Source organism: Pleurodeles waltl, chromosome 4_1 (assembly GCF_031143425.1).
Source record: "Pleurodeles waltl isolate 20211129_DDA chromosome 4_1, aPleWal1.hap1.20221129, whole genome shotgun sequence".
Classification (NCBI taxonomy): domain Eukaryota; kingdom Metazoa; phylum Chordata; class Amphibia; order Caudata; family Salamandridae; genus Pleurodeles; species Pleurodeles waltl.
In genome coordinates, this window is record NC_090442.1 from 713883969 (window position 1) to 713900829 (window position 16861).

At 45.6% G+C, this 16861-nt stretch overlaps 1 protein-coding gene across 1 annotated transcript; it reads right to left on the reverse strand.

Moving 5' to 3' along the window:
• Positions 1–6483: 6483 nt before the first annotated feature.
• LOC138288076 (tubulin alpha-1A chain-like) lies at positions 6484–15560 on the reverse strand. Its single transcript, XM_069229304.1, has 4 exons — positions 15439–15560; positions 12111–12333; positions 9388–9536; positions 6484–7784 (listed from the first exon to the last, which is right to left on the reverse strand). The coding sequence occupies exons 1-4, from the start codon at positions 15439–15441 to the stop codon at positions 6807–6809; spliced, it is 1353 nt and encodes a 450-aa protein (XP_069085405.1). The 5' UTR covers positions 15442–15560; the 3' UTR covers positions 6484–6806.
• Positions 15561–16861: the final 1301 nt, after the last annotated feature.

A 16861-nucleotide genomic window follows, 5' to 3' on the forward strand; every position in this document is an offset into this window, starting at 1 on the left:
GGACAGTAGCTATATGCTACTGCCCTCTGACCCCTGTAAGGCCCCTAAATGTAGTATTTAGGGGCTCTCCTGAACCTTACCAGATTGTTGGCAACCTAAAGAAGGACTGCTAAGCTGACCCCAGCAGTCAAGGCTCCAGACAACAACTGACTTGGACCCAGCCCTACCGGCCTGTCTGCAGCTTCAAAGATCCCTGCTCCAAGAAAGCGATGCTTCCTGCAGGACCAGCGACTTCTACAAACCCCAGAGCACTGCCTGCCCAGCAGAGGGCCAAGACATCCTGAAGACAGCTGCCCTGTCCAGAAGAAATCACCAAAAAGGAACCAGACCTCAAGTGCACCCTCGGTTGACCCCGCCTGACCAACATGACGACGCCGGCAGCATGAAGCCAGAGGGACCCCAACCGATCGCAACTGGATCCAAAGATTCCCGATGCCCAAGAAGACCCACTGCACCTGCATCCCCCGGCCTTGGGGAATCTGACCGATGGTCCAGCAGGCCCCCCCTCCCCCTGCCTTTCCAATCTTTGGTTTCCCAGAGCCGGCCACCTGGACCCAGGGTGCAGCATCTTTTGTGAAAACCAGACGCCAACTTTGACCTCTGCACCCAGCCGGCCCCATGTTGCTGGTGGTGCACTTTTGGGGGTCATCCTGAACTTTGACCTGTGAACATCCCAAATCCCAAAGACTGGAATCCTAAAGTCGAGTACTTATCTGTTTTCTGTGCTAACACTTTAACCCCCCCCTTTCCAGGACTCTATTGACTCCTATGAAAAATTGCACTGTCAACTTTTGAAATAGAAAAGTGTTACTTACTGTTGTATACTGCTTTATCTGCAAAAACCAAACAAAGTACATTTGATACATATGCTTGATACCGAATGACAACTATACTTACCTTCAACAAAGTTCTTCTGGTTCTAATAATAAAGTAACAAAGTATATTTTTGCTATATAAAAACCATTGGCCTGGAGTTGGTTATTGAGCGAGTGTCTCATTTCTTGACTGTGGGTGTACAACAAATGCTCTGCACTACCCTCTGATAAACCTAACTGCTCGACCACACTACCACAAAAGAGAGCATTAGTATTATCTATTTTAACCTCTGCTAGGCTTCTGGAGAACCCCTGGACTCTGGCTCTGTAAATACTATAGCAAAATGAGGTATAGTGTGCACAGCTTCCTACACCATTCACCTCAAAAATGTATATGAAACAGTTCAGGTGGAAGATTTCTTTTTTTTGGTAATTTTCAAGTCAATAAGGGTTTAGTTTGCTCTCTTAGCACTTTACGTAATACTGGTTGGTCCTTTTCAAATCACAATTAGGTGTCAGGATAAAAGGAGTTAAACGGTTTTGGTCAACGCTAAAATTAGATTTAGACCAAACTGGAGAAAGGTCAGAGTTCAAATAATTTGACAAAGCTTGACACTAATGGTCCTAATTCATACAATGCGTACACTAGAGCAACATCAATTCCTGATGAGACTGAGAAGGGGCCATGAGCAGCTGGAGGGCAGAGTATCCCAGATGCCCCACATGGAAAAGATGCCAAAGACTTTCACAGAACTAGAGTCCTGGAACTAGAAACTGGTCAGCACATTTTGTTCTGGTTCTCTGCAGGAAGACACCATCTCACCTCGCAGTAGTATTTCACAGAGTTCAGTAAACAAAGCACCCCCTCAGTGGAACGGAGAAGACTGTAGATTGCTTAAAATGTCACATAAGAGATTCAACGAATGGAGGGTAGCCATGCAGGGCATACTGAGCAACACTGTTTAAATAGGTCAACATCTAGGAGGCCACCCGGTAATTGCAGGAACCAATAAGAGACCAGAACCCTTGGCCTCTGCAACCCTTCTGTGTAGATAACCAGGTGTTGTAATAGGTTATGTCATGCAGACCGTTCAGGTCTCACTATAGCCTTTATATTGGAGATCGCAGCAATCCCCTCCTCCACACCCCTCCCCTTGACAAGGTTCATACAGCATATGACTAGTTTCTCCCAGGAAAGGTATGCCACACACTGGGAGCCACGGTCAGCACTATATTCTCCCATCTCAAAAGGTGATGACACCACATTGACTAATCCCTTTTCTCTAATCCAGTTTGCAACATTTTCCATGAACATCATTTTCAGCTCTTATCTAAAATCTTCCTCACACAATATGGCTCCTACTTACACACCATTATGAAACATAAAAGGGACAAGTTAAGCTCTTCCTGAAACCACCATGGTCACCTACACAATCTGTAATATTCCAACTTATCATTGTAGCCCTCCTGCACCCTGTGAATGGGGCTGGCTCACTCATTAGCATGGGTTGCAAATACTTTGGTAACTAGTAGGTGGGTTTCACTCTTGTTTCCTAATTTTGATCCTAGAATCTTCCATCCATCTGCTGGAATCCTGCTCCATCAGTCTGGGTTTCATGCATCAGGTTCTTTACCAATTGGCTACTTTGGATATCCTGTCTGCCTGGAGTCTTTTTTTTTTTTAATTTGCATTATTAAGAATAAATTTAAAAAACGACGCTACATGGGTTTTCCTCCAAAGAGTTTGCCTACAAGGGAACACCTATTCTGCCACATGATCTCCCCGAGAGTTCAGACACATTGTGGCTACAGGAAGGTGCGGCCCGTACTCTTGCAGCTTGCACAAGAGCAGGTGCAACAGTTGTGTACAGCTATTGACGTAATATACAAGAAGTTATAAGAAACGCAAGCCCTCCCAAGCTTCTCTATGAAGCTTGAACTACGGGGAGGAGACGACTATCTGCAATTCCAGACAAAGATTTGACATCCAATTTAATTAAGGGTCTTCGCCAAAATCTCAGAGAACATACCTTCTCAGATTCAAATGCTGTAATCTACACCCTGCATTCAGTGACCCCTGGCACGTCATTGAGAGTGCGGCCCTGTGCATCCTACGGGGTCATTCGGGGATTTTCATACTGTCACCCTCCAAACATCCACAAACACCAGCGAGTCTAGGCTCCAGCCCTTTAGACGCATGCAGTTTCTACAAACCCACTCACTTCAAGGGCAACATGAGCGTTCTTCACGCAGGCGATTCCTTTTCACACTTGTGAAGAGGAGATTTACTCCAGGACCCTACAGGTCTGATTTCTTAAAAACAATGATCCGAAGCCAGGACAGAACGTGTGCAGGAACAGGGTCAGGGGTGGCAGGGTAAAGAGGGAAGTGTCACAGAAGGCCAAACTGTAGCAAATCCCTTCTGTTTAGTCACACGCATTATTCCTTGAGGCACATGGCACCTCATGCATAGTACTACCCCGCAAAATCTCAAAATGCTGTAATATTTTATTACCCAATTCACTGTTGACCTACAAGTCCGAACTGTAACAGTTGAGCTAGCAAATCCAGCCAGGATTCAAACCTTCAACCCAACAGAATAGCAAGTTACCTACCACTTCTGAGATGAACTCCGGGGATAGGTTTGTTTCGTCACGTACTGTAGCCAAGAAAAGATTCCAAACCTCTGGTGTGGGGGACAGCAATGTCTTCTACAAGCCCAGAGGGACCCCATTTCTAGGTTATCTGGAATCCTAGATGTTGTTACCCACTACACACGAGTCATGTGCACGTGGCCTAGGCCTTATAACAGACCATGAGCTCCACAGCCTGTGTGAGAGGCTGTGCCAGTTACTTTTCACTTCAGTTAAACTGGGACTGCAAACCATGGCCTGGGCATCTAGATTAAGCAGTGTGCCATTTTTCTGAATACTAAACAAATGTTTGCATGCTCAATTGTGTTGCCTACAGGCCCTACTTGAGTAAATTTCTGCTGGAACAATGCCAAAATCCTTTGTTGCACACCCATGTGCAGTGCGCTGTACGAATGGCAACAGGACTCCATGGTATTGCTAGTGTATGGTTGTAGATTCCATCAAGACCCACTTTGAATGCCCTGGGAAAACCTAGCACAAGATGGAGGTTGTGGGACAGCATCCCCAGGCACCAAAAGTGCCTACTCGCATTAGAGACTAGAAGGATGTATCCTCTGAGAAGGTGGAAGCCAGGGTCCTTTGGAAATTCAGCCATGACCTTTATTAAAAAGGCCCTGCTGATAATTCCTTCCCATGCACTGCCATTTGGCTCGTGGGTATGTTGTAGTACAGAGGACATCTTCTAGGCTGCACCTTTATTCCCACCATAGTATTACACCAGAAGGCTGCCGACAGCCAGCTGCAAAGTTGTCACACTTCCGTATACTTAGGTTTTGGGTGCTCCAGTTTGGCGATGCATTGTCAATACCTGCGGCAAGAGCCACCACTGTCTGCTCAGCAGAAGGTATTTTTAAAAGAAACTAGTTCAGCAGGGCCCAAGAAGTGGTATCACTATCCCATGTATAAAAGGTAACTATAAGAGTGTGATTAAAATTATTCTATGGAATTCAAGTTAGTTACTTCTTGACCAGAGGAGGCCATACTCTGCAAACTAAGTTTCAGGACTCATGATTATTACAGCCAAGCTTCCAGATGTGATTGAACATCCCCTGAAGTTTGCACCATCTTGCTGGAAGAAGTGTCTGCCTGCTACCCGGGAGCCTGCTGAGAAGGCACTCAGTTAAAGAACAACCATAGAGTAAGTCTTCTGGCATCTCTGAACAAACTTCATATGCCTGGACAGCCTAAGAACAAACTGCAACATGTCTGCAATGTTGCAAAACTCCAGCAGACGCAAACTGACTTCAACCAGAGGACCTGTAGCCATCAACAGCTTAGGATGTCCTATCTGTTTGAGCTTTGGCAAAGACTGCGCTGCTACTTAGCGAGAGCTACCATATTTCTTGTGCAACATGGGGCAAAGACGATGGAGCCAGCTGCACTACCATTTTGAGCCACACGCATAAGCATTCATGCTGCTGGTATCTGCATGCCTTATGCTCAGTGACCAAGCCCCAGATACTTAAGGTAAACAGTGAACTCCTCCATGGAATGCATCGCTATAGCCCCTTTGTCCCCTCATTTGAGCCCTGTGCCCGATTGACTGTATAGTGTCTAGTAGCGCAGCATTTGTCTTTGTTACATAGCTGTTTTAAGTTCAGAGTCTAACACCCTGAGAAGCCTTGGACTGCTTGCACTCGCTACTCAGTCAAGTACAAAAAGTGTACTTGACACAGTTAGAAGTGCCACAGTATGTAAGGCCCCAAGCCATTATGATTAAAGGCTCAGCTCTCCCTGTCAAGAGCCAGTGGCCTCTGCTAGCCATAAGGCACCTCGAACCAGTGTCTGGACGAGAAGCAGTGGTTTGAAGTCCAGTATACTGGAACATAGCACCCTTCAGTCCTAACTGCAGATGCTTTTTGGGGGTGGGGGGGGGGGGGGGGGGGTTGTGGGGCAGTGGCACACAAGGGCCTGAAAGAGGCAATGACCCAGACAGGGTATCTCCCAGGAGAAACCCCAACTCTGGGAGCTACAACAGTGAATGTCTTGGAAGTCAGAACTTTGGGGGTGGGGGGGCTGCCCCACAATGGTGGAGTGTCACAGCCCTGGCTAAAAGCCAGCAGATGAAAAAAAAACGAATTTTTAATTTTCATCTACTGGCTCAGCCAGCAGTGCGGGGGGGGGAAGGAGTAGAGTGCACTAGGGTTTCTCCAACCCAGCTGTGTTGGAGACCCCAGGGCAGTGTCCGAGCTACACACCAAGCCACTCAGACCAATCCTGACTGTTTTCATGCTGGATTTATGATGAGCAGCACCAGGATTGCTGGGGAGCCTGTGCAAAGGAGCGAGGCATCGGTGAGTGTTTTGTTGTGTTCCCCCCCCCCCCCGTCTCCGTCTCCCTCCCCCTTTGACACTTGGAGCGGCAGCAGAGTCAGACATGGTTCTTAGCCAGTCACAAAAATAGACAGAACTCATTTCATTCTCTGCAAGACCGATTACTGAAGCCATTCTTTGCAGATACTCAGTTACCTCGCTTCCTTAGGGTAAGTCCCAAGTATGAGGTCTGAGCAAGTTACCTAAACTTGCTTAGATTGCTAGTGGTATAACTTGGCTTTATTTACTGTGACATTTCTGCAGGGATTGACCGTCCCTTCTAGGTATTACCCCAGCATACAGCACAATTGTTCTGCCTCATGCAGTGAAAGGTTTGTGCCAGATAATTCAGTAATTTCCCCAAATACCACGAAATGAGCAGGTTTATTAAATCGTCCAGCCGATCGAATTCAGCCTGACCGTGTGGCTCATGACCTTTAAGGCTGCAATTAAATATGGGGTCCGTCAGTTTCCTAAACTTAACAGGAAGGTGAGTTGTGTCAGTGTCAACCGTGCTCCCCAGCTCGTAATGGTTTGGAAAGATTTAAGCCCGAAATAGTTCAGACTAGAAAAGTAGAGGGACTAAGCAAGACTTCGTATTTTAAAACATCTGTAATAAATTAATGCATTACTTCAGAGGATCCAGCAGTATTGATTTATGTTAGTCACCTTCCACCACAGCCCACATGTAGCCATTTGTTGACGGCGCTCAACCATATCAAAGAGACGCTGTATGTCAATGATTAATTGGAGTGTTTTTTCTTCAAAGATCTACCAGTTTCATTTGTTTGTTTTTATTATTGCATTATTTAAATAAGTTACAATTCCATAATTTATCAGACCAAATCTGCAAGATTGTTACATTAGACGTTCTCCACGCTCTGAAGAAGCAACACTGATGTTTAGTGCTTGAAGACCTTCACTAGATGGGAACTAGTAAACATTATGCAGACAGAAGTGCCACTACATTGGAACGCCACTCAGTCAAACACTCACCCTAAAGGAGGTCACTTACAATCTACAGATTAATACTCATCCTCATCTTCCTCTTCCCCCTGTGCACTTTCTGTTCCAACCTCTTCATAATCTTTTTCAAGGGCAGCCATATCTTCCCGGGCTTCAGAGAACTCCCCCTCCTCCATGCCCTCCCCTACATACCAGTGCACAAAGGCCCTCTTGGAATACATTAAGTCAAACTTGTGGTCAAGCCGGGCCCATGCTTCAGCTATTGCAGTTGTGTTGCTCAACATGCAGACTGCCCGCTGGACTTTAGCCAGGTCTCCTCCTGGGACCACGGTAGGGGGTTGATAGTTTATGCCCACCTTGAACCCAGTGGGGCACCAGTCCACAAACTGGATGGACCTCCTCGTCTTGATTGCAGCTATGGCAGCATTAACATCTTTGGGAACCACATCCCCCCGGTAGAGCAAGCAGCAGGCCATATACTTGCCACGCCTAGGATCACATTTCACCATCTGGTTCGCATATTCGAAGCAGGCATTGGTGATCTCTGGCACAGACAGCTGCTCGTGGTAGGCCTTTTCTGCAGATATAATTGGGGAGTAGGTGACCAAAGGGAAGTGGATTCTGGGATAAGGCACTAAATTAGTTTGAAACTCTGTAAGGTCAACATTTAAGGCTCCATCAAACCGGAGAGAAGCTGTAATGGAAGACACAATCTGTCCTATTAACCTGTTAAGGTTGGTGTAGGAAGGACGCTCAATGTCAAGGTTACGGTTGCAAATGTCATAAATGGCCTCATTGTCCACCATGAAAGCACAGTCCGAATGCTCCAGGGTAGTGTGGGTGGTCAGAATGGAGTTGTATGGTTCCACCACAGCAGTAGAAACCTTTGGTGCAGGATATACAGAGAACTCCAGCTTTGACTTCTTGCCATAGTCCACAGAAAGGCGTTCCATCAACAGTGACGTAAAACCTGAGCCAGTCCCACCTCCAAAGCTGTGGAAGATCAAGAAGCCTTGAAGTCCACTGCACTGGTCCGCCTGAAAAAGGAAAAATATTAGCTAACATTTCAATATTAACAAGAGGCATATATTGCAAAATACACCAGACAATTTTCTGCACAAGGTAACTTTTCCTTTAGGCTGCCTAAGCCACAACTGGCTTAAAACCACATCTGCCAAACAGCACAGTTCAAGAGCTGGAGCTCACATACTTGGTTAGGACACTTAAACCCTGGCTCAGAGGACAATGGCTTGCCTCTGGCCAAGATATATTATCTAGAGACTACTCAGCAGGGAGTAGGTATATAGGAGGCAATAGGAATAGTTGGAAGAACAAAGGGCAGCTTTAGCTCTTAGTCTTTCGACTTGGAGATGCCAAGGATGCCTTTTTCTAGTCATGCCCTGGACCCGCAGGCTTCAACCACAGTAGGAGGGAAAACCTACTTTGACCCCATTATGTAGCGGGTGGCCAAGAAGCAGAAGACAGGCCTGCCTGGTGGCAACTGGGTCCTGCCTTCTTGGATCATTGGGCCCGTATGTAATTTTACATTAATGCAAAGAAAACAGCTGCAAAAAGTGGTGGGCTACAAGAAACATGTTAGGAGTAGCAGCAGAAGTTATGCAGTAACTGGCCAGAGCACAGGATAATCTGGCACCTTCGCCACCACCCCCTCAGAACATTGCGGTACCCGAGAAGACCATTAAAGGAGGCAGTCCTGCTGGAAGAATCTAGGCTTCTGGCTCATGCTGGAAGAAAATAACTCAAAAAGGGGCCCCTGAATCCAGCCAGCACCCAGAGACTGAACTACCCTCCAAGGGTCAAGTGGCTGGCTTTGGGTTTGTTTCAGGGACACAGAAGGCAGGACTCCGGCTCCAAGAAGGTGCAGCCAACTAAAGAGGACTAGACACTGCAGGTGACCTGTCTAGATAGAGGCCGCTCGACACCCAGAAGCCTGCACTGAGGAGCGAGGGGCCGCTAGACTGACCAGAACAAGCTTTCCCAGCAGTTGGAGACCATGTTCCATTGCAAAACGTTTAGCCATGACAACCTGCTTGGTGTAAACAACCCTGGCTCCATCAGTTTGCCTGAATTGTACCTCAGTCCTGGTCCAGAAAGAATTTTGTCCTCCTATAGTGTTTTTTTTTTTATTTTATTTTTTAAGGTGCCTTTTCCCTTGAAACTTCAAAACATCAATTTCTCTGGTTCCCTTTAATCTAGTCTGATGAGCTTAGTGTATGCTGATTAAATTTGTTTTTCTGAACTGGTTTAGGAGTTTAATGTGCTATTACATTAAAATCGCTGGTACTGCCAGAACGTAGCACAAACTTCTCTGCTTGTGCTACAGCTACCAGGGGTAGAGCAGATATCCTCAGTTGTAGTTTAACTTAACCAGAGGGGTTTATCAAATTTTAGCTCACATGCCCCTCTCAAGTTACTTAACCCCATTTCTAAGACGTAGTAGAAATGAGCACAGCATGAAGTGCTGTGAATCTAGCATTTGCCAAGGGCCCACACCCCTTACAAACTGACCTCAGTGAGCCCTGCCAAGAAACTGCACTTCTATTCACCAAATGCCGAATTTCTACAATTGCTGTGGTCGCACAGCAACAACCATACAAACAATTCTAAGATATTACGAACCATTTTCCTGATCCTGTCCAATACTGGATCAATGATTTCTTTGCCAATGGTGTAGTGGCCGCGGGCGTAGTTGTTTGCAGCATCTTCCTTTCCAGTGATCAGCTGTTCAGGGTGGAACAAGGTGCGGTACTTTCCGGTTCTGATCTCATCTGTAGAAAAAATAAGCCACATTATTAAAAGTAGCGGGCTCATAAGACCAGTTACATGAACGCAACGGGGCTGAGGCATTCTGGCGTATAAAGTGTCATTTTGAAGCACTGCCCACTGTAAAGTTACAGCACAAATGATAAACCATTTAATTAATCGCGCCGTAGCCGTGCACTGCGTACAGCAGCAAGTCCAGGAGACTCATTACTGGTGACAACATAGGAGGCCCTAGTGTTTCCCCCTCACTCCAAACATTTAGAGTATCTGATCCTGCAGATGAGCACATTCTTACGTTTTTCTTGTTGAGGTCAACAACTAGTAGGAAATGGAGTGGAGCAAAATAGCTGAGCTAAAGGAATGTCATCGAAGTCCGTGTCCTAATTGATGATGGGTCTTGTACAATTGTTTGAAGGATCTCTGTTTTCTAACCCGAGCCTGTAGGATATCTATCAAGCCCTGCTTTAGGTATACAAGTACTTCAAAAACCCAAACCTCCATAGACTAAGGGACAATTTAGGGCATAGTGCACACCACTGGAATCGAATAACCTGAATAGATTATAAGAGCCCTTCCCACATCCAACACACAAAGCAAGAATAAGAGGATACGTTCGGCATACTTTAAATAATAAAAATTACAAGGCTATTAAGAGAAAGTGCGAGGTATTGACGTCACAATAGCTACATATTCAGTACTGTATTTTAATTAACAGTATCACTGAAAACTAATATCAGAAGCTCAAGACATGCCAGGGCAAGGGAGCAATTGTGACCGCCAAGTGTGGCGCATGCACACAGCATCTCCTAGTCAAAGACAAGCGTCTATTTGTATTGGAGAATGATACATGCAAGGACGTGTGGACTGATTAAAGCACTTGATCAAACATTATGCATACCAGGGGCACCCAGGGCAGGATAGAAGCTATCAGTGCGTTCCAGAAAGCCTGATGGCATTAGGGAAGATTCTTTCAGTCCTAGTCACTTTCTGTAGTCTTGCAGCAATCTCACTAGCATCATTACGGCAGAATCTGACAGACAAATCTACAGGAAGGAAACCTGATGCAGACATCTCAAATTAGAAAAAAAAAAAAAAAAAAAAAAAAAAAAACACACACACCTTTTCATCTACTCTTGGGGATCCTTCACCAGGGATTTGAATACTATGCCCAGGGCGCCTTTCTGTCTCAGAAAAGAAAGGCTCGGTTTTCTCAAGGAGTTTGTCTGGAGGTTCCAGTGTATGACGAACTAATGCATGAAGACAGGGTCTTGAAGTGGCAACATCAAATCACCATCCACATTGAAAGATGGATTACACATGTCAAAATCTACACAGATAACTGGGAGTCCCAACTAGGCTTGGTTGTCCTTTAGGGGCCACGGAAGGTCAAGGGCCAACAGAAGTGTACAAGGGCCTCCTAAATGGTACCAAATGTGAGAACAGGCTGTGCCAAGAAATGTTTGTCACTGGAGGCACAAAGCTAAGTGTCCAGGGGATTGCCTTTTAGATTGAGGTCTGAACACACTTCAGGTAAGCAGACATGGTCCACAAGAGCGTGTTTCAATGCACCACAGAGGTTGGGGTTGCAGAACAGTCATAAGCTGACCATAGCGAGGCTGGAGTTGGCCGTATACTATATATTGGCCTAAAGAATGGGACGATGCTGTGATGTCTGCACAGGGATCGCTTGTTTCACTGATGGCATGTTTACTCTACATACCTAGAGCAGGGTAGCTAACTGAGCTGGCTCTGGAAGGGTGGCAGCTCAGTTCATCTAAACATTGCATAATAGTTACATTTCGGTTCAGCTATGTTTTTTGGGTGCCCGGGGAGGATTTGGCAATACAGACAACATTCACAAATGCAGATCCAGCATGTTGATAGGGAATATTTCCATTCGAGAGAAGACTAGCTAAAGATGAATGGCAGACTAACTGTATACAGATTAGTAGATGCTCCCTTTCATGTTTCAAACGCCTACAGAGCTGGGGGAGCTTCTCAGACCAGCTACAGGATCGCTTCTGGTGGTACAGGCTAACAAGCAGAACATTTAACAAGGAGGGTTGGTTCTTAGTGTACCAGAGAGGGGAATCAAATTTGCTGCCCAAAGAAAAGGTCAAATTGTAGGTGCAAAGGGTCTGAGCAGCCTCGTGGACATCACATGCCGAGCAACAAAGAAATATGTTATTGTGATTGTATTAAGTTGATTGCCTTCACTATCCTCAACACCCTTTGTCCAGATTCTGTCTTAGGGAGCCACAAGATACCCATTCCACAGACCGCCTGGTAGTGTATACTCATCCTTCTACAGGCCAGAAAGAGGGGGTTAGAATCCTTCCTTGGGGACTGTGTGGTGCGCTGTGGCTTAGTCTTACACACTTCTATTCCCTTATTAATAGCACAGAAACCAAGTCTGGAGTTTGGAATTCGTTTCAGACAAGTTGAGCGCTGGGCTGACAAGTCACAATCAGGCATGCCCAGCAGGCCCCCAACTCACCAGCTCCAACGGACTTCCATTTCCACAAGGCATGTCAAATTACCATACATTTTCTCTACACCAACAGATCAGAGGCCCTTACCAATGACTGTTTGCTCCAGGTCAATGAAGATTGCTCGAGGGACGTGCTTTCCTGATCCAGTTTCGCTGAAGAAGGTTCCAAAGGAAGAATCCACTTGACCAGCTTGATAGTCTGAAGGCAAAGTGCCATCTGGCATTAGCCCGTGCTCCAGGCAGTAGAGCTCCCAGCAGGCATTGCCCATCTGCACACCGGCCTGGCCAACATGAACTGATATGCACTCCCTCTGAAAGTTACATAGTAAAAGTTAGTTACATTAGGATAAAAATGCACATCTGTGTTACAGTACAAGCTCACATGGTCTATCAAGACCAACGTTTCCTACATTCTCCAACTTTCGAAGCCCTTCTTCAGATCATATTCCAACAAGGAACACGGACCTAAGCTCAACCTATTGGGCTTTCCCAGAATGCAGAAGGGACACTGACCTGAAGAGCTCGTCGGGTTTCTGCCTTGCTGCAGTGTCCCTTACACATGCAATAGTGATGCTCTAGGCAGGGGGAACCATACCTGGTAACTTCAGGGGGAGCTAGGCTCGCAGTACATTATGGCAGCCCCTTTAAGTTATTTTTATTGCAAGCGTATGCCACTAAAAAAAACTTCCACCACCTACACATTGCAGCCATAAGCTTGCAATAAAAAAATTAAAGAGAAAAAAATCCGATAATTTTACTAGGAGCCTATAGATGCTCCCCTTATGGAAACTCTTTAGTTACAGTGCACATCACCAGAAAAGGTTTCGTACTGGCACAAATAAGAGGTAATATTGGATTTCAATCACTGCAACCTTAAAACAGACTAAACACAGGGCTGATGAGAACATTGGCCATGCAATGTGCCCACCAGCCTGGCAAGATTTGCACTTTTTCTGCAGACATGCAGACGTGATTAGACAAAAAGCAGTCACTCGCTGTGGAAGTGAGCAAAGGGCTAAAGGGGCAGGCCAGTTACCCCAAGCTATATGCCACGGTGGGTGGAAGCAAGAAGTGAATGACACCAATACCAATGAATGAGGACTGGCTGTGTCTGGGATATGGATTTAGAAGTTACACACAGATAGATTAGTTTTTGATTCACTTAATCTGGTAAGGCATTTAAAGCCTTACCTAGGTCAGAACCAAAAATTAAACTAGTGTCGAAAAATGTAGTCCTCGCTTGACCATTTTGCTTATCAATACTTAAAAACCGAACCGTGATGACTGGTGGGAAGGAATATTTACATACTAATTTGTAGACTGCATCTATGACATCTAGTCAGAAATAATAGACATGGAACAGGGGCAGTGTCAAACATACCTGTGCATGTGGGGAAAAAAAATGCAGAGCTGTTGGTTAGAAAACCAGGACCAGCTTGTGACTTAAAAATTAACAGGACTAAATTGCATCTGGCAAAACAAAGCTCATAGTGGCAGCGCCAAGGACAAGTGCTGGCTTGTAGCAAGCATCACTTTACATCATGTTGGAGCACGTTTTAAAAACTAGTAACAATGTGGAAAAAGACTCAAGAAAACGAGGGACAACGTGGGAGTTACATGTCAGAAAGAAGTCGATTTACAAAATGGACAGTGCTTTGTCAGCATTTAATGGCTTCATGAGGCGCATCAGAAGCCTTGGTGCTTCCCAACTCTGCAGCACAATTCCTTTGAGAGGGGTTCCCTGCCACAAGTGGGACAAGTGACCAACCCAAGGAACCTCACGGAAAGGACATAGCTTAGCCAAAAGGTGGCTTGAGACTCTCCCTCCACCTCTCCTTTTTTATTTCCTCATACTGCTGGGTTGGCCTATATCGAACTTTTAGTGAGTTGTCTGGGTTTCCCTCACAGGATTTACACCACCAGAAAGTGAGGGCTCCCAAACCCTGCTTCCACCTTACTATCCAGTGCACAGAAAAATGTCACCATGAAGCCTCCCTATGTCCTCCCACATCCATGTAATCAGCACTGTATTCACACTGGCATCAACCAGACCACATGCACCTTACCCAACTCTTCCTTACATCCACATATCTCCCCATTTAAGCCTACAGGCCCGCTGTGAGTCACTCAGAAGGTTCAAGTGGCAAAATGCCACAGTAACAGGGTCGGACTGGCCTATGGGGAATTTCGGCAGTGCCAAAAAGGCTGGTCTGACAGCTCAGTGCGTGGGTCGTTTTTTTGTCTGTTTGTGGGCCTCTGTATGGTCTTGAAGGCCAATTTGTACGGTTTACTTACCCGATTACCACAGCCATTGCCTGCACCAACCACATACGGATACAGACTCCTATGCCTGGCAAAAAAAAAAAACTGCCATTGGTCTTTATAAGTTCAAAGCACACCCAGTTTGCAGAATGTGGGCCAACTTATTTTTTGGTATCTGCTGCTCTAATGTAGGCCACTTTAATGTTGGTGCCTGGGACTTCTGTTCTGTCCCAGTCCGACCCTGCACACCAGTGGCAACTGCTATACAAATGCCAGGTAACATGAAATTGTGTGGTAGAAGACTGATCTTTCAGTGATATGGGCTCAGCAGCTTCCCCCGCCCACAAGGCCTAGGAAAACCGGGCATCACAGGGAGGATTAGAGATACTCTTGAAAGCAGCGTGGGACAAGGGTGATGAACCAAAAGGGAGACAGGCAACAGACCCCCCCTCCCCCACTTAAAAAAAAATATATATATATATATATATACACATACACACACATACACACACACACACACATCCACCAATTAAAGTGGTACCCTGCCACCACTGACGTTTTTAGTTAAAAGCGCTTCGGCAAGGGCAATTGTAAATCCAAATACAATAGAGCCAGATAAGACCGAATACACATACCCGTCGTATCAGTGAAACGGCCGAGCGAGATTAGAAACCAAAGCTTCACTACACAAACATATCGTAAGAATGCCTCCAAATTAAAATTCCGCCTCTTCAAGACCGGCTTGGTCGAGGCCTTTAAATGCGGGCACGCGAGAGAAGCCTATCCTTTCTTTTAGACTCAAACCATAAGGCAGCTGGTTGACTTGAAGGGGCAGTAAAAGAACACGAACGCGTCAACAAAAACTGCGTTGTTTTACAGTACCGCAAGAGTTTAAACTCTTAGCGAGTCACCGTATTAAAGAGGGAAAAAAAATACAACACACAAGGAGCTCTTCGGAAAATACATTTTCACTGATTTGGTGGTGGGGTGTTTACAAAAGACAAAACCCCGCACCGTTCACGAATTGCAAGGTCTATGTTACGAACTGCGCCGACCCTCAACGGATTGTAACTGTTGCAAAGTGTCAGTCTCTTGGCCTGAAAGCGCTACGAGCGAACAGGCACAATTACTCTCCCATCATTACTAGCACCTACCATGACTCTACAAACACCACGCCTCCTGGTTAATCTGAAACAATCCTGCGAGCAGCCCGCTAAACGCTTCTTTTATACGCCCAGGTAGCGGGGCGGCGAGGACAGGCGCTTTAATTGTTAAAGGTGCAGCACACAGCAAGACCTGTCTGGAAAGAACTGATTCCGCTCTCTATTCGTCCTTCAACATGCACGACCTTGAATGAGAATCATTCAGTTTATAGCCTGTGAAAATAAACAGTAATAGAAGTTGCATGCTGCATTTGAGAGGAGCCAGTGTGTGTGAGTGTGTTGTTTCTTTTTTTTTTTTTTACTTTGCACGGCAGAACCGCGGCATTGAGAGGGAAAACTACAAGTACCAGAATTCAAAGTAAACCCTAGCATTGGGTGACCCACCGTCGCTAGGCACGGGACACCTTGAAATGTATTCGAAAATTTATTTGACAATAAAAGGTGAGCCCTATTTATTGCTAAAAAACGGCAGGCACATAGTCCATGTCAGAGATAGGCCCCCACGCACCAGGCCAGAATTTGTGTTCACACATCCGTTTACTCTCTCATGACAGACACCTTCAGCCACTCCTGGCATTTAGTCAACAGATCGCGCATTCTGGGACTTGTAGTTTCCTTTCAACAACGACACCTCGATTAAAAAAATCTCCACAACAAGTGCTGTTGGCTAAAATTCAGGACTGGCTTGCTTAAGCAGAGACACTGACAGCTGTCACTAATGCATCATGGGAGTAGCAGTCGTCGTTCGCTACAAGTGAACTCAAATCTCAAATTGCAGTGGCTTGCTGAAAGAGAGCCCGGGTATGGAAAGGCAGATTCCTGCAAACACATGATAATTCTTTTTTTTTTATTTTCAGAAATGCATTATAATACTTGGAAAAAAATTGTATTGCCAATTTGCACGATGTTATGGGTAACACCTTTAACCCGTTCTGACTTTAGAGCCAACAGCATTTTCCATTCTGGGGTTCCTGAGACAATTGTTACAATGCTAAAAAGTGAAACTCAAATCCAAGAAGGCAGAAAGCCAGGGCTATCTGTAAATATCTATCATGACCTTGGAACAAAGGCAGTTGCATATATATTTGGAAAAACGACCCAGAATACAAAAATCTGTTGGCTAAAAAACAGAAGGACCAGCTAAACGCACCTTGTCTCTTGAAGGGAGTTACCAGGACTAAAACGCCTTATTTGGTGTACATACATACATATATGTGTATATCTATGTACATGCACGCTCAGAGGTTTGTAGTTGCTGAGGTGCACAACACAGCCTGCGTTGGTGACTCCTCTTAGGGTAACCAGCCCCTGTAAGGCATTTATAAAACGATGCAGGAGCACGAATGCAGGGAGATATGATTTTATTAGCATTCCTTAAGGCAACACCGAACTGACACTTTTACACACAATGACT